This window comes from Sminthopsis crassicaudata, chromosome 6 (assembly GCF_048593235.1).
Source record: "Sminthopsis crassicaudata isolate SCR6 chromosome 6, ASM4859323v1, whole genome shotgun sequence".
Lineage (NCBI taxonomy): Eukaryota > Metazoa > Chordata > Mammalia > Dasyuromorphia > Dasyuridae > Sminthopsis > Sminthopsis crassicaudata.
In genome coordinates this window covers 151,968,352-151,987,235 of record NC_133622.1, presented here as the reverse complement: position 1 = coordinate 151,987,235, position 18,884 = coordinate 151,968,352, and the positions used below count along the sequence as shown (strand labels likewise).

General features: G+C 31.7%; 1 protein-coding gene across 4 annotated transcripts in view; it reads left to right on the top strand.

The window, feature by feature from the left end:
- Nucleotides 1-18,884, top strand: part of LOC141546370 (putative E3 ubiquitin-protein ligase HERC6) — a 58,268-nt gene that overhangs the window by 10,056 nt on the left and 29,328 nt on the right. Inside the window, exons 5-11 of one of the 4 annotated variants that reach the window (XM_074274128.1) lie at nucleotides 2,215-2,309; nucleotides 7,303-7,427; nucleotides 10,018-10,157; nucleotides 11,579-11,652; nucleotides 13,886-14,007; nucleotides 15,012-15,071; nucleotides 16,844-16,934. In XM_074274128.1, the coding sequence (XP_074130229.1) occupies nucleotides 2,215-2,309; nucleotides 7,303-7,427; nucleotides 10,018-10,157; nucleotides 11,579-11,652; nucleotides 13,886-14,007; nucleotides 15,012-15,071; nucleotides 16,844-16,934 (707 nt within the window). Of the gene's footprint in view, nucleotides 1-2,211; nucleotides 2,310-7,302; nucleotides 7,428-10,017; nucleotides 10,158-11,578; nucleotides 11,653-13,879; nucleotides 14,008-15,011; nucleotides 15,072-16,843; nucleotides 16,935-18,884 lie in introns of all 4 variants that reach the window. The other 3 variants (XM_074274126.1, XM_074274127.1, XM_074274125.1) reach the window with 3 other exon arrangements.

The following is an 18,884-nucleotide window of genomic DNA, read 5'->3' as shown; positions in this document are numbered from 1 at the left end:
TATACTATTTATTTGCATAGAAGTTACTTTGATAGAACTGAAAAATTCATCAGATTGGTTATTTTTCGACACTACAGACCAGTTTTCTACTTGCAGGATTCTATATTATCTAATTATGCCTCAGTAACTCTTTCAAAACAGCAGAAGCAAAACCTTTTTCTTTGCTTTTGTCTGTAAAACCAGATAGGGGAAGCAAAGAGCAATGGGCACATCTTAGAGACTCCAAGTCTCAATATTTGGGAGATGCTCAAGAGCAAAACGTGGAATATCAACTGGTCCAGTGAAACTGAACATCTCTGTAACTAAACAGAAATTATCTGGCTTAAGGCTTTCTGTCATTTGATGTCTTCTGCTACTCATCTCTTTAAATAAGCCTGACAAAGCTGGTAGTGGGAGAAAGCATTGTCAGGATCACACAAGATTAAAACTAGATTAGAGGCAGTAAAAGTGCCAGCCAAGGGTCTTCTGTGATCTCTTTCTGTCCATTGTCTAATCCTTTTGCCATTTCTGGGCTGACATCTCCTGAAGCTCTGGCTGCAGCCACTTCAAAGGTCCACCTTAGTGCTACAATAACGTACTCTCTGGACTGGACTCCACCTCCGTGTCACAGACCACTCCTGCCAACTTTCTAAGTTGTCTTAGGCTGGAAAAATGTCTCACTTCTTTTATTGCTCCAGAATTTGATGCATTATTTTGAAGTTGTTTGCAGGAGAGTATTGACTGTATTATTGCTTCTAATCTACCATTTTGGCTCTATTCCCTCAGGAATGCTGATGATTTATGTCAATTTCACAACTTCACTGAATTCATTAATTGTTTTGATTATTTTCTTTTTAGTTAACAGGAAGATGAAACGTCTCTTCCCAAAAATGAACTTGTGATATACTCTTCTACACAAAGGGAAAGTAGCTCAAGATTAGAGCATGTGTGATAGGCAGTAACTCATTTCCTAGAAGTCCTCTCTTACAAGTATATTTTTTTCTGCTTCGCTCCTTGTTACACACTGATTATGCCTTTCTTCGTCTCATCTAAGCTCTCCTTGGTTCTCAATGAAGATACTGCTGTCATCCATTACAGCTAAAGATGCAGCTGAGGTGCCAATGCAAAAATTAGAAATCCACAATACCCTTCAAAGCTCATAATTTTCTCTTCCCAATTGGGGTTGATGGGGAGGAAGAAACAGGTCATTGGAGCTAAGGTACTGCTCTTGCTCCTAAGCAATTTCTTTTCAACACCCTGGCTGGAAGCTTTTCCCACTAAGCTTCTACATGTTAAAACCCTAATTTTAATTTATGTGTTGGTTTTATAAAAATTCCACAAGACATAATCACTTCCCTTAAATATTCTTAACAGGTTGAGCTTAAGGCCTGTGATTGATTATACTTAATGAACAATTGATAAATGTTTGTGTCACTTGCTTTAAGTGACATGGAGGCAATTGTCAAATCTGATCCTCACGAACTCTTATTCAATTCTTACAGGAATCTTTTGAAAATTTTTAAAGAGTGCCCCAATTGTTAAAGTTGGAAACTTCCCCAAATATGAATAGAACACATGCTTATTTGCTTTCCAACAGCACTCCCACCATATTAATATTGTATAAGCTTTGAGAATCATAGTTTGAAAGCTAATTCTTGTTTTTTTGGGTTTTTTTGTTTTGTTTTTTTGTTTTGTTTTTTTGGTTCCACATGCATATTCATTCTTTAAATACACATTTCTTTATGAATCATGTTGGGAGAGAAAAATCAGAACAAAAGGGGAAAACCAGGAGAGAAAAAAATCAGAAGAAAAAAAAAAGAAATAGAACTTTATTTCATTTATTTATCTGGGAGGCAATCGTGTGACTTGCCCAAGGTCACACGGGTAGGAAGTATTATCTGAGGCCAGATTTGAACTGTCAGATTTTCCTGACTTCAGGTCTAATGTTCTATCCTCTGTGCCATCTAGCTGTCCCCAGAAGAAAAAGAAAAGAAATAAAAAGTGACCATAGCATATGTTGATTTACATTCAGTTTCCATCTTGGTTGTTTTTAAGTCAGTTATGAAGCTTGACTGTGTCTAAGGCTTCAAGTCCCAATCAGAGTTATTCATGGGCTACTTTTTTTCTTTCCAATGTCACCTTTTTTTTTTTTCTCCTCCTTGAATATCTTATTAACAGAGATGAAACCTGAGGCTTTTAAAATGTTTAATAAAAATTCTTTTTTTCCTTTAGTAGAGAAAAGCTACAAACCTCATTCCATTGGTGAACTGCAGAGGCATAATGTGATATACATCAGCTGTGGGGATGAACATACAGCTATTCTCACCCAGGTAATAACAAACTTAACTTATTTAGAAATATAACAGTGTGTATGTGTGTGTGTGTGTGTGTGTGTGCACATGTGTGCAAGCATACACATGCATATGCATAAATATTATTGTATTTAAAAGGAAAGGAAGAGAAATCTCTGGAGAGTATTGTTATTGTGGTTTGGAAGTCAAAAGACAAGTTTTTTTTTTCTTCTGTTTAACCATCATGAGAATAACTTATGTGATCAGAGATAAATAATTTAACCTTTCTGGGCCTTAATCTCATCATCTATTGCAAAAAAAAAGTTAGATTATCTCTAAGATTCCTTTAAGCTTTAAAACTTAGTGATCCAACATGACAAATATAATAATATGTTTTAAATGATTGTACATGTATAATTTAGATCAGATTGCTTGCTTTCTTGGGGAGGGGAAGGTAAGGGAAAGAGAAAAAAATGGAACTCAAAATCTTACAAAAATGAATATTGAAAACTATCTTTACATGTATTTGGAAAAAATATACTACTACTGAGGAAAAAAAATCTCAATGATTTTATATCAAAGTTCAAAATGGGGGATCTCAATATACTTCTTTTAGACCTAGGCAAATCTAACAAAAAGATAAACAACAAAGAAATTAAATTTTAATTAGCCAAAATAACTTTGGAACTTAGAACTTTGGAAAATTAGAAGTGATAGATTTCTGTTAATGACTAAATGGGAGTAGAAAAGTTTATATATATTTAACCTGGTTATGGCACCTTTACAAAAATTGACTATGTATTAAAGAATAAAGACTAAAATTGTAGAAAAATAGAAACTTTAAATACATTATTTACTGAAAATAGTGCAATAAAACTGTTTTAAAAGGATCATTAAAATAATTAAAAATTATTTGGTGACAATTCTAAAAAACTGGTAAATCAAAGTACAAAATATAGATGTAGTAGAAAATTTCATCAAGAAAAATTAATGAGGTAACACGCCAGAAATTATGGGATTCAACTAAAGTAGTCCTTAAAGAAAAAAATATATATTTTTTCAAGTGCTTTTGCTTACAAAAAAAAAGAAAGAATGACTCAAATAAATTGGGCACATACACACACACACACACACACACACAAAAAAAAAAAAACCACCCAACAACAGCCAGAAAATAAAACAAATCCCAACTAAACAACAAAGTATAAATTTGAAATATCAAAGAAGAAAATAATCCAATGAATTCATAAATAAAACTAGAAGTTGGGGGGAAGACTAATGAAATAGATAAATAAATAATATGATTTTTTTTCAAAGAGAAGGGATACTAAATTATATAAAAATTTTTTTAAAAGAATTGACTACAATTTAAGGGAATAAGCATAGACAAAGAGGAAACACAACTATTACTTTTTTCAGTCTATGTAATTATTTACATAGAAAACTCTAAAGTCTCTAAAGAAAACTCTAAAATTTGAATAATATAAAACAAGCTGACAAATCATTAAGCACTCCTATATATGACCAACAAAATCCAGCCAAAGAAATAGAGAAAATTACTTTGAAATAGCTGTAAAATGTTTAAATTTCTTGAGAATCACTTAGATATTTTATGAATATAACTAAAAACATTCTTTGGAGGAATAAAGATAGGCCTAAATAATTAGAGAAGTAGCAATTATTAATGAATAGGAAAAACCAATAGAATTTTAAAAAATACTAAATTCATTCACTTATTTAGTGTCATTCCAATTATACTACCAAAAGCTTACCTTGTAAAGCTAGGGGAAAAAATAATCATAGAATTTTTTGAAGAAATGAAAGATCAAGAATCTTAAAAGAAATAATGGAAAAAAATGTGAAAAGGAAGAGAGATTAGCAGTACCATTTCTTAAGATATACCACAAATAAGTAAGCATCAGATTTATTTGGTACTGATTAAAAAATAGAGAGGATTATCAGTGCAACAGATTAGTGACTTACCATATGGAAACAAAAAACAGTACCCAAGCTAATGGACAATAAAAACCAGCTACTAGGCTAAGGACTCATGGTTTGGCAGAAGCTGCTGGAGAAGTTGAAAAGTAATTTGTCAAAAACACCTCACACTATATACACAAGAGGAGAAAGGAAGAATTTACCATTCAAATTAGTGCATAGAGAAAAGATCCTGTCCCAAAAAAATGGATAGAGAGAATCACCAAAGATAAAATGAACAATTTTAATTACATAAGAGCAAAAACTTTTTGCACAAATAAAATCAATGCAATTAAAATTAGAAGGGATGGGGATGGGTGGGAAAGTCTTGCAACAAATGTTTCTGACAAAACTTATCTTTGATAAAACTGACTTAAATTTATAAGAACAAATAACATCCTTAAAGAGATAAATTGTCAAAAGATTTGAACAGTGAATTCTGAAAGAAGGAATTCCAAGTTATTAATAGTCATGTAAAAATACTCAAATCACTAATAATTGGGAAAATACAGATTAAGTAACTCTGAAATTCCATTACAATCTGGTGGGTTGGCAATACTAACAAATGTTGGAGAGGCTGTGATTTAAAAAGAGACTCTCTAATGTCATGTTAGTGGAATTATGAATTGGTCCATGTATTCTAGAAAAAGATTAAAAACTGTGCACTAAACTATGCATATCCTTTGACTTGTGATATCATGACTAGACCTATATAGATCAGTCTTCTCATTCCTCTGAATCCAAAGGTCAAAGAAAGAAATTATTTATATATGCAAAAATATTTATAGTAGCTATTTCTATGATTGCTTCTAAAGAACTGGAAACTAAGAAAATGTACATCTATTGAGGAATTATTTAACAATTTATCATATAATAATAAAATAGAACTTAATTGATACATAAGAAATGATGAAATGAATAAATTTAGAGGAAACATGGGAAGACTTCTATGAATTGATATAGAGTGAAATGAGCAAAAGTAGAATAATTCTTATATAATGGCAACATTATAAAGACATATTTGAAAGGTTTTTCAGCTATGGGCAATGTAATAGCAAAGATCCCAGAGGGCCAAAAATGAAACTTATTGACCATCTCTTGCCATAGACATGATAAATATTTTTCATATTTTTGGTCATTATATGGGAATTTGTTTTGTTTTTCTATAAATACTTTTTCTGGAATTTTAAATTTAACTTTATTTTGTCCAATGTTGGAGGAGGGAGAAGCATAAAGAAGAGAAAATAAATACTTGTTTATGTTTATTTTTTTAAATTATTTTTTATTATAGCTTTTTAAAAAAATAGCTTTTTATTTACAAGATATATACATGGGTAATTTTATAGCATTGACAATTGCCAAGCCTTTTGTGCCAATTTTCCCCTCCCCTTCCCTCCTCCCCGAGATGGCAGGTTGACCAATACATGTTACATATGTTAAAGTATAAATTAAATACAATATATGTATACAATGTCCAAACAGTTATTTTGCTGTACAAAAAGAACCGAACTTTGAAATAGTGTACAATTAGCCTGTGAAGGAAATCAAAAATGCAGGCAGAAAAAAATAGAGGGATTGGGAATTCTATGTAGTGGTTCATAGTCATCTCCCAGAGTTCTTTCGCTGGGTGTAGCTGGTTCAGTTCATTACTGCTCTATTGGAACTGATTTGGTTCATCTCATTGTTGAAGAGGCCACGTCCATCAGAATTGATCATCATATAGTATTGTTGTTGAAATATATAATGATCTCCTGGTCCTGCTCATTTCACTCAGCATCAGTTGATGTAAGTCTCTCCAGACCTTTCTGAAATCATCCTGCTGATCATTTCTTACAGAACAGTAATATTGCATAACATTCATATACCACAATTTATTCAGCCATTCTCCAATTGATGGGCATCCACTCAGTTTCCAGTTTCTGGCCACTATAAAGAGAGCTGCCACAAACATTTTTGCACATATAGGTCCCTTTCCCTTTTTAAAGATCTCTTTGAGATATAAGCCCAGTAGTAACACTGTTGGATCAAAGGGTATGCTACTTGTTTGTTTTTTTAAAAAACTGAATAAAAAGATCTTATGATTCTTAAAAAAAAATCCTTATAGTATGGATATTATCATTATCCTCATTCCCGTTTTGCCAGTGAAGAAATTGAGACTCAGATAATATAGATACTTGTCCATTTTTGGATACTTACAGCCAGGAAATGGTGGAGATGAAACTTGAACTTAGGTTTCTCTAGACTCCAAGTGTAATCCTGTCTTGGACTGCTAGTGGTATCAATCAATTATTGCATTTGTCATGAGTCTGAGGCCCTAACTTGCAAATGGAGCAATAGCATCAAAGAATTTCAGGGTTTGAAAGAACTTCTGAGCAGGAGTCAGCAAACTGCAGCACACATTATCCACTTTTTTTTGAGCCTATAAGCTAAAAATTGTCTTTTATATTTTTTATGGGCTAAGTTTGACATTCCTTACCTTAGAGACCTAACTGATATCTCAGCAGGAATCCACAGCATTACATTTTAGAAAATGGTCACCTAGTTTTCCCTTCATGGTTTGTCTATATTTCATCCACTATCAAATAGTATTTCCTTAGTTTTGAGTTTCAATCCTAAGTCAACTTTTATTTCTTCTTTCTTTATCCCCCTAATTTGTCTATGCAGTCTAATGAAAATTAAAATTAAATTGAGAATAAGTGATATTGTTTGGAAGTTGCTTGTGAAATGTCAAATATTAAAAAAAACCTTTTATGTTATGATTTGATTTCAAAAGCTTTTTTTAAAAAATTTACAAAGCTGATAGGTACATGTGGAGTAATAGCTAAGAAGCAATGACAAGTGACAAGTATCTTTTTTAACCAGTAAACTCTTCTAAAGAGAAATTATTTTTTAGGAAAAAAAAATAACATGAAGAAATGTTCCTATTCTTGAGCTAGCTTTCTGGTTAATGCCAGAGATTTTTCATGTTCAATACATAAAAATATCACTACTTGCAACTATACTCTTTAATTTTTTGTTTCCTATTACTAATTAAAAACTAATCTGCTCCTTACAGGATGGTAAAGTGTTAACATTTGGAAGCAATAACTCTGGACAACTGGGACATGGACTGATTTCTAGGACAAGGGGTCCTCAGATTATAGAGTCAGCTGATTTATTTTCTCAAATAGCTTGTGGAAGGTAACAATGTATATTCTTTGGCATAAGCAAAAGTTAAAAGTTTCAAATGTGATATTTTGATATCCAGAAAAACTTTTATACCATTAGTTTTAATGCATATCAGTGTTTTTGTGCCTGACATATGTGACTCTTTAAAGGAAGTTTTCATTTTCAACAACTTAAATTTTTCAAGCTTTTCAAATTTGTTTGGCTACATTTTCACATTAGTGTAAATTGATCTTAATCTCCTGAGAGTATAATTCATGCCATTTTGCTACTTCTTAATTTATGCATTGAACCATTACTCTTCCTTATCTCCCATATCTAGTCAGTTGCTAAATTTTATTGACATGTCCATATTTCTTTTATCCATCCCCTTCTTTCCACTTATGTAGCCACTTTTATTACTTAAACCCTAATCAATTCTGCCTGAACTATTATAATAAGCCCTAAATTGGACTCCTGATTTCTATTCTGTCCCCTCTCTAATTCATTATCCAAGGGCCATAGCCAGTCACCTTGACCTATGTCTTGTCACTGGGATTCAATGACTCTAAGAAGAGAGCAAGACAGATGAAGTTGCCCAGTTCTGCCTCACTTAAATCCAAATTCACTTACAAATCAAGACATTACCCTCTTGATGTCATTGATTCTCTGGATGAATGACAACATTATCCAAATAGTTGTCAAAATAATCTCCCCAAATCAAAGCTCAGGTAAAAAAATTTTCAGTGGCTCCCTATTACCTACAAGATAAAATGCAAACTCCTCAAGGTAGTATTTAAAGTCCTTCAAAATCTGGCTCTCTTCTGCCTTATTAGACTTCCTTCATATTCACACATTCTATATTTCAACCAATTGTCCTTTAACTCGATACTCCCAGTTTACACAAGCATAAACTAGAATTCTTGCCCTCTTCATTTCCGTTAATGAGAACAACCAGCTGCTATTGCCTTTGGACAGGGCCTTTCCTGGTTGTCCCCAAGTTGTGCTTTTTCCCTCCTCCAATTATTTCATGTTCTTTTATCTGCTCAGGGCATATAACTAAACATTTAAGATAAATCACAAGGAAAAGTGTCAAGCTGCATTAGTAGAGATAGCTTTATTTCTAGGTAATTCTTTATACCAGTGAAATCATCTGAAGGTCTCTAGTTTGTCTCAGTAGAATAAAGGAGGGACTGATTTATTTTTTAATCTCTTTTTCATAACTACCTTAACCACAATAGGTATTTAACTAATTTTTTTCAATAATTTACTCTGGTAATAAAAAAGATGTCGAATATATGCTTGTGTGTTTAGAAGACTCTTGGTTCAACCCATGACAAAAGAAGCAAAACATAACTCAGAGTTCCATTACAGAGGGTGCTTTAGCAAGGCTAATTGTGGGCTGCAATTTGACTCATTGTTTCTATATTGCATTTTATTATTTTGAACTCTAGAATAATTTAGGAATATGTCTGTGTTAACTCAGTTAATAAAATTCATCATCTCTTAATTCACTAAGATAAGAGTCCCTACTAATTCATCAGTTGTTATTTATTTAAAAATTGGAGAAACTTCCTTTCCCAATAATCATTACTATTACTCTATATCAAATCTCTCAGTCTCCTCTAGGATCAAATAAACATTAAAGTTACTGAACATAGAATTTATTAATAGTAGAATCAGTAATAAAATAAAGACATAATTATTTATAGTATTTTATCTGTGAGAATAATCACCATCAGAGTTATCTCAAATCCTCATGGTAGTACTAAATGATTTCACTTCTTGAGAACATAGTTCCACATCATTCAGTTTACGAAATTAAAAGTTAATTATAATACTTTGTAAGAACAATTTTTTTTGTATTTGCAAGATAAAGGTTAAGCTAGTCCCATCAACAAAGATATTTGCTTTATTCTCTTTCTTTCTGTCTTCTTCCAGCTTCTTTCTAGCAATGTCAGGAAAATAAACTACAACTTCATAGTCTATAAATAGTGTCACCAGACTTCCAGTTAAAATTGGCTCTGAAAGATATAGTAATAGTATCTGCAGTGTGTTTGGGAGAGTGTAATGAAACAGGTGTTACACTAGTGTAACTCAAACTATAAATAATTGCTAAGTAAAAATAAAATAAAACTTTACAAGATCTAATTTTAAGGGAAATTTTATTCATTATCCACACAGTTCAATTAAAGCATTTAAAATCATTTATCTTAAATGCCCTGCCCATATAAGAGTTAATATAACAATATTTTGGATTTGATTTCATGGGAACCACATGCAGTAAAAACTCATAACTTAAGAATTATCCATCTTTTCAGGTGATAATAATAAAGTTGAGGATATGTTATTTTTCATCATTATTATCTCTTGTGCCTAGTATGGCCAGGTGTATACTTAGAAACTTAGAAAAATGTTTTATCAAATTGAGATGAATTTGAATATTAAATGTGTAAATATTTGATAATATTCAGAGATGTCACCACTCTAAGAGTGAAATTTTGCTATAGTATTGGATATATTACATAAACCATACCTGATACTGTATTGCTAAGAAACTTTACTTTTCACTAGAATTAAAAACAGGTACTATAATTTAATTTCTAATGTGTTACTTTTCTAACAGTCATCATACTCTTGCATATGCCTGCACCTCTGGCCAGGTATTTTCTTTTGGTTGTGGATCTCAAAGACAGTTGAACAGCTCTTTGCAGCAAGGCACCCTAGAACAGAACTTCAATATTAGCAACCTGATTTCTTCTAATGGTAAGAAGGATTAAGGATCTTCTGTTCTTTGTCTGAGAAAAAGAGGGGTTATTCAGATTCTTTCTTCAAGATCTTGCAAAACTGATTTTTTGTTTTAGAACTTTAAATCCTGAATTTTGTAAACTTTCTTATGCACTGATTCCTACAATCAACAAATCTATAGTTTTTAATTGTTTAAAAGTTTATATTTCATCCCTCTCTCTTTACCATCTGAGTAGTTATCCCTTTTAGCAAAGAACAAAAAAGAGAGGGAAAGAAAAAGCAGTTCCAAAAGTTCATTCCAATATTATAATCAATGTTCTATCCCCATATACACCCACCTTTGCAATGAAGGGAGGGGAGATAACTTTCTTAAATGTCTTTGGAGCCAAGTTTGATCATAATAATTTTACAACTTTTTTGTTGTTTATTCTTTCTGTTCACATTGATATGTCATTAAGTATATTGCTCTCTTGGATCTGTTTACTTTTATTTGAATATATCTTCCTACTTTTTTTTGGTAAAATTTATTTTATTTTTTGTTACATTTGCAGTTCTGAATTGTCTCCCTCTCTTCTCACTCTGCTCTAGAGAAGGCCTATCCTTTCTTGATAATTCATTGGTTCTTATGATGCAATAAGAATCTATTACATTCATTTTCCACAATTTGTTCAGCCCACTCTCAACAATTATATCAACTTTGTTTCCAATTCTCCATTATAATAAAAAATACACATTTTGTTGTATGTATGACTTCCTGTCCTTGACCTCCTTGGGGAATATGTCTAACAGTAACATTTCTGGGACAAAGAATATAATAAATGCTAGTCACTTTTTAAGTATAATTCCAGATTGCTTTCTAGACTAGTTAGACCAGTTAACAATTTCACAAACAATGCATTGACCTTTCCCTAATTTTACATTTATTTAAAAAGTTTAAAGTTATACCTAATTCAAGGGGAAAGGCCAAATATTTGGAATTAGAAGGCCAAGTCGGGGGCAGCTAGGTGGCGCAGTGGAAAGAGCACCAGCCCTGAATTCAGGATGACCCAAGTTCAAATCTGATCTCAGACACTTAATACTTCCTAGCTGCGTGACCTGGGCAAGTCACTTAACCCCAGCCTCAGAAAAAAAAAAAAAATAAATAAATAAATAAAAATAAGGCCAGGGTGTGAATCTTGATCCTGAAGAACTACCTAGGACTCTACAAATCCCCTAATCTCTCTGAATATCAGTTTCTTTATTTATATTATGGGAGGGTTGAATTACAAGAGTTAAAGAGCCCCTTTCAGCTCAAATCCATGATTCTTTGAATCTGTTTTTAAGTCATAAATCAAGGGCATAAATATCACCTAATTTGCACCAAAACACATCAGCTTTGTTTCATTACATTCCCTTGTAGTCAAGGATACACCCGGCTCAGTTTTATGTCATTTTTTCAGACTTTACAGGTGTTCGTGTGAAAGATATTTTTGCTGGAGCAAATGCCAATTTTGGGACCACCATCCAGTCGGAGGTATATCTCTTCATTTGTTAATTCTTTGCTCAGCTTTTCAGGGCAATATTTAAAGCACTGTTTGATCTTAATGGATTCATATTCAAATTTTATTTCTAACTCACAACATAAAGAAGATTGAATGTATATTAGGTTAGCATATTTTTTAAAAAATTATTTTTTTCATGGGTCTTTAATGAATAATAGTATATCAGAAAATTCTTCATTTTGTTTTTGTTCTAAGTTCAAGCAACTCAAAATCTATTTAATAGAATTTGCCATTACATTAGAAAGTGATTTTTAAGATATTTACATAAAAGAATTTACATTAGATGACACATTTTCATTTTATATGTTTTAGTCTTAAGAGAGAGGAAGTGTAGGATAAAATAATGGCTATAGAGTCAATAAGAGCCCAATGCAAGCCCTATCTCTGCTATACTTGTTATGTGCCTTAGGCAAGTCACTTAATCTTTCATTGCATCCAGACAAATTTATATATACATATGTGTGTATGTGTGTGTGTGTGTGTGTAGCATTTTATTTTTCCAAAATAGACAAATTTATATATACATATGTGTGTATGTGTGTGTGTGTGTGTAGCATTTTATTTTTCCAAAATAGCTTTCAACATTCATCTTTGTAAAACCCTGTGTTCCAAATTTCTCTCTCTTTCCTTTCCTCTCCTTCCTCCCCAAGACAACAGCAAGCAATCCGATATAGGCTAAACATGTGCAATTCCTCTAAAAATATTTCTGTATGTTTTGTGCTGTGCAAAAAAAAAAAAAAAAAAAATCAGATCAAAAAGGAAAAAAACAAAAACAAAAAAAACACAAGCAAGGAAAAAATCCAAGCAAACAAGCAAGAACAATAACAAAAAAAAAGTGAAAATACTGTGTTTTGATCTACATCCAGTCTTCATAATTCTCTCTGGATGTGGATACTTTCCATCCCAAGTCTACTGGATGAATCATCTCATTGTTGAAAAGAGCCAAGTCCATCACAGTTGATCATCACATAATCTTGCTGTTATTATGTACAGTATTCTCTTGGTTCTGTTCACTTCACTTAGCATCAGTTCATGTAAGTTTTTCCAAGCTTTTCTGAAATCAGCCTGCTCATCATTTCTTATAGAATTATAATTCTCCATTGTATTCATATACCTTAATTTTTTCAGCCATTCCCCAACTGAGGAGCATCCATTCAATTTCCAGTTCCTTACTATTACAAAAAAAAAGGCTGTTACAAACATTTTTGCACGAAAGAGTCCTTTCCCCTCTTTTATGATCTCTTTGGGATACAGATCCAGTAGAAATATTTGTTGGATCAAAGAGTATGTACAGTTTGATGGCCCTTTGGGCATAGTTCCAAATTGCTCTCTAGAATAGTTGGATCAGTTCACAATTCCACCAAAAATGCATTAGTCTCCTAGTTTTTCCATATCCCCTCCAACATTCATTATTATCTTTTCCTGTCATCTTAGCCAATCTAAGAAGAATGAAGTGGTACATCAGAGTTGTCCAGACAATTTTCTAAGACTTCCTTATGTCTGATAGGCATTAAAAATGTAACCTTCACATTGTATCCTGCCCACAATACTTCTGAGTGCTAATGGAACTAAATAAAAATGTAGTGGGGAAGTAATTTATAAAATATATAAAAATATAATAAAACATGAATAGTATTACACTTTAAAACTAAATCCACAGGTATTCCACAAACCCCTTTTTCTATTTCAGTTTGTCACTACTGAAATCAAGTCCATTTTTTAAAACTTAGTAAACCTACCTACCATTAAAACTTAATTTTCTTTTAAAGACAAATAATGATTCATCTACGTAGAGTGTTTGTTCACTTATGACATGACTCTGCTAAGCATGTCCTTCTTCAATAAGTCTCATTTTGGCAGGAACATGATAATAATAATAATGCAGATAAAGAAATAATGCAGAATTTCTTGCCTCATGACAAAGGCTTTGGAAGGTAGAGCAAAATGTTTAGCCAAGAGCTGAAACTTTTGAAAATAATCACTTAAATTTTTTCCTTCCTTGAAAGTGATTGAGACATCTTTCATTTGGGACATTTAGCTCCAAAGCAGGTTAAAATGCTAAATGACTGACTTAACTGGAGTTGTCAAAGAAACCAACTCTAGTTACTTAATAAGGTGGCAGTTGTGTTAATGTCAAATGCAATACCCTGAGATTTATAACTCTATTCATATATTTTTTTCATCTTTTTTTTTCTCCTGTTGGAGGATGTTAGTTCTTCATGTGCCACTGGAAGAAGCCTACAGCAAATTAGCCAGATTAACCAAACCCTGATTAGGAAATGGACCACAGTGGAAATTGGAAGTGAAGAACATGAGGAATCAAAAAGGTTGTTCTTTACTCTACCTTTTTCTCCCTTTTTTATAATAGGGTTTAAGAATGTACTAGAAGAGTATTCTTAAATATCATTACTTGAAAATCAGAGAAATAAAAGAAACAAAAGAGAAAATTGATCCTTTGTTATAAATCCCCCATAGAAAAAAGACTCATAAATTTTTGATATGAAAGAACCATTACAGATCATTTGATCAATAATTGTTTTAGAGTCGGAAGAGACTTAGTTACCATCTAATTCAACTCCCTCACTTTACAGAGGAGGAAACTAAGGTCTAGAAAAATTAGGTAACTTCTTCAAGAGTACACAGGTATTAGGTATTAGTAGAAAGATTTGAACCCAGATCCTCTAACTTTAAATTAAATGCTTCTTCCACTGCACCAAACTTCCCCTTCCCAAATCTAAACTCAGCACCTTACTAGCTGTGTGACTAAGCAAGTCACTGAATACCAACTGCATCCAAAACAACAGCCCCCTAAAAAAAAAAACCCAAGCTCTAAGAGATATTGTGGTACTGTGTAAAGCATAGTTCTCTCAAGTCATAGACTCAATGTTCAAGTCTGCTTGCTTGACCAAGTTACTTAATCTTTATGGGCCTTGGTTTCCTGCTGTGTGAAAAATGGAGGTAAACTAAATCTCTAAAGCTATTCATGGCACTAAATCTGTGATCTTCTAAGTAAGAAAGTTAAAGATTTTTCCTGTAAAATGTAATTGTTTTATTGACATCTTATATTTACAACTCTAGGTTTACACACATTTCTTTTTGGTGGGGGATATGTTTAAAGTAGATATACTTGTACATGTTAAAACTAAATTCTTCTTGGACAACTCCTAAATCAAACTCCATATATGTTATATTTTAGACTTCACACACATAGTTGCCTATACATAGGAAAGTTGTAGGTAATTTATGCTATAATTGATCATGAAAACAGGAACTATGGAGAAATATGCTTCATAGTTTATTTTAATTAACTTTTGTGTTTTTCCTCATGTAGGGAGATTCGTGAAATATTTTCACATCCTGCATGTCTGACTGCTAGTTTTTTGAAAAAAAGGTAATCATGATAATGATTAATTTCATTAAATAAAATAATAGCTATAATTTCTAAGTACTTTAAAATTTACAGAGTTCTATGTAAATATCATCACATTTGATCCTCATTGCAACTGTGGGAAGTAGATATTATTATTATCCCCATCTTACATATAGGAAACTTATGCAGACAGTTAAAGTGATTTACACAGGATCAACAGCTAGTAAGTATCAGAAGCTAGATTTGAACTCAGACTTTACTGATTTCATATCTAGTCTTTTCACAGTATCACATATCACATACAGTATCACATGAGGAAAGGTACTCATTTTTTTTTTACTTAGCATAGTACAGGTACAAAGATGCCCACAACAAATGCTTGTTGATTAATACATTAAGAAAATTGAGAAGAGTTTCTAAAAATTGACTGTTTCAGTATATATGTCATCCTAATTAAATTATCAAAAAATAATTTTATTGAATTAGAAAAATAATAACAAAATTCATTTGGAACAACAGAAAGTCAAGAATATTAAAGGAAATAATAAAAACATGTAAAAGAAGAAGGTGTAGCAATACCAGATCTTAAACTATATTATAAAGCAGTAATTATCAAAACTATATTGTACAGGCTAAGAAATAGTAAAGTAGATCAATGGAACAGAGTAGACATACAATTTACAGCTACAAATAAATATAGTTACCTTCAATTTGACATGTAAAGACTTGAGATTTAGGGATAAGAATTTTTTTTTGTTAAAAATTGTTGGTCAAACTGGAAAGCAAAATGGCAGAAATTGGGATAGACCAATATTTTACACCATTTACCAAGACAGTCAAAATGGTATAAATGGTATAAAGAAAGATATTAGGAGAAAATTAGGAGAAAAAATTTTAAAACATGGAATATAGTATTTGTCATATTTATGGATTGTCAAACACTTTATGAATAATTTATGAATAAACAAAAGATAGAGAGCAGAATTTTACATGACTTTTAAAAAAATATTTATTTATACAAAAATTTTATGCATAGGTAATTTTTCAGCATTGACAATTACAAAACCTTTTGTTCCAACTTTTCCCCTCCTTTCCTCCACCCCTTCCCCTAGATGGCAGGTTGACCTACATGTTAAATATGTTAAAGTATAAGTTAAATACAATATATGTATACATGTCAAAACAGTTATTTTGCTGTACAAAAAGAATCGGACTTTGAAACAGTGTACAATTAGCCTGTGAAGGAAATCAAAAATGGTTTTACATGACTTTTGAAAAAAGTTCACTTTGAAATATATGAACAAAAATGTCAAATAAAAAAGATTATTTACTATTAAACACTTTATTATATGCAAGGCTCTCTGTTGATACAAATACAAGCAAGCCAGCTAGTTTGCCTCAAAGACTTTATACTTTAATAGAGGAACAGGGTATAAAGAACTGGAAGGAGGGATGTTTGGGAAGGCAGAGAAGAAACAGATATGCATCAGCCTGGGATGGAGTAGATTATGAAGCATGGAGTCCTGGTTCTAGGTAAAATAAGGAGAAAGCTTAGTAAAGTCCAATGTTGTGGGTACAGGGACTAGTGGACATGAGGCTGATAGTTAAAGTCTAGGTAACACAATGTGGAGGTGTCTAGAAGTAAAGATAGAAGGATGAAAGCTTTAGGAGAAATATTGCTTCTGAAGGTGTAATATCCATTCCCTGACCATTTATACATGGACAAAACCCAGTGAAGTAATACATTTTATTTGATGTCTGGTTGATTTGTGCAATGATTTTTGTTTTCAAAGAATTGATGACACTATTCCTATTGATGTTGACCTACAAATGACAAGAAATGTCTTTGAGGAATTAATCCAGAAGGACTGGATTACAAGAATGGTAATCTTTATTTTGCTATGTGCCTTGTGTATGTGTATTTATTTGTAAAATGTGCTCATGTGGAATAAGAATTTAATTATAGACATTTGACATGGATGCATTTTTAATTCAGAAGAATTTGTGAGCTTAAGATCTTACCACTTTTTTCCCTAAAATGTCCTATTTGAAACTCTCCTTCTGAGATCTAACTCTTTCACTGATTTATTAACTTAAGCGAAATTTTTTCAACATTGATAACATGATGGAAAGTAAAGACTGGGAGCTCAGACCATAATTTGAATCCCAGATCTTCCACCAACTACTCATGTGATCTTGAACTTCAGTTTTTATTAATTTAGTAAAATGGATTATATGATTTCTGTGTCCACTTTAACTCTAAAATTCCACATAAGGAGAAGAAAAGACACTACAAATTATTATTAAATTATGAAAATATTATATTTTATGGCATAGTTTCCCATAATTTCAGAAATGGTTCTCTTTGTTAATTTTTAATTTTTTAATTTAATTTTTAACCTTTTGTTTATAATAGACAATGTGTAGCTCTATAAAATAGTTTTTGGCAGTTTGGTATGACACTGGATAAATAAATTAATTTAGACAAAATTACCATTTTTATTATATTTTTAATTTCCCATTTATTTATTTATTCGTATATTTTTCCAGTTATGTAGATTGGACTTTATCTGTATGAAAAGTCCTTTGTAATTGTTCTTGGGTTTATCTTGGCAGGTACACTCCCATGTCTTTTATATTGTCTAGTTGTTTTCTCTTTTTTTATCCCTTGCTGCTGGGCTTTATTGGTAATATATAGAAAGATTGATGATTTATGTGAGTTTATTATTTTATATCCTGCAACTTTTCTAAAGTTATTAATTATTTCAAGTAGCTTTTTAGTTGACTCACTAGAATTCTCTAAGTATGTCATCATTTCATCTGCAAAGAATGATTATTTTGTTTCCTTATTGCCTAATTAATAGGCAATTTGGAGGTGAGAACACCCAATGTTAGCAAGCACGATGGAAGATGATCCTTTTGTTCATGGTGACTTTGCAGTAATAAGAAGTTTGAGTTTTCTGCATGAACATTGACCTGGGACTGATGAATCAGTATAGGAAAAAAAAATTGAAAGATGTAAAATAGAGATGTATACAGTTAAGTTGGATTTTGGTGGAGGAGAAAGGGAATGGCAAAAGCAGTTCTTTTTATTTTTTTTTAATTAAAAAAAAATGTAAACTTAACCTCCCTCCCCAAAATGATCATTTCCATAGACCTAGCATACAAAAAGAGAATTCTATGAATTTCCATTTCATATTCCTTATTTTAAAAACATATTATTAATAATAATTTTTCACACATTATTTTTAAATAATTGAAGTAATATTTATTTTTCATGGGTAGGTAAAGCCAAAATAATTTTTAATTTTTTAATGTAGTCAGCTTTCTTTTTTATATTTAATATTTTTTATTTTCCCCAGTTACAATAAAACAATTTTTACCTGTGTTTTTAAAACTTTGAATTCCAGATTCTCTCCCTTCTTCCTCACCCCCAACTCCCTTTTAGAAGACATATGTGAAATTATGAAAAACATTTCCATAATAGTTCATGTTGTAAAAGAAAACATACATCTCTCCCTTCCCCACAAAAAAAAAGAGTATACTTCAATCTGTATTCAGACACAACCAGTTCTTTCTCTAGGTATGGATAGCATTTTTCATCATAAATCTTTCAGAAGAATCTTGTATTTCTGAAGAATATCAAATTCATTCACAGCTGATTATCCCACAATATACTTTGTACATAATACATTTCACTTTCCTTGAGTTCATGGAAGACTTTCCAGATTTTTCTGAGCGTCTTGCTTATCAATTCCCATAGGACAATAATTTTCCATCATAATCACATCCCATGATTTATTCAGCCATTCCCTAATTGATGGGCATCCTCTC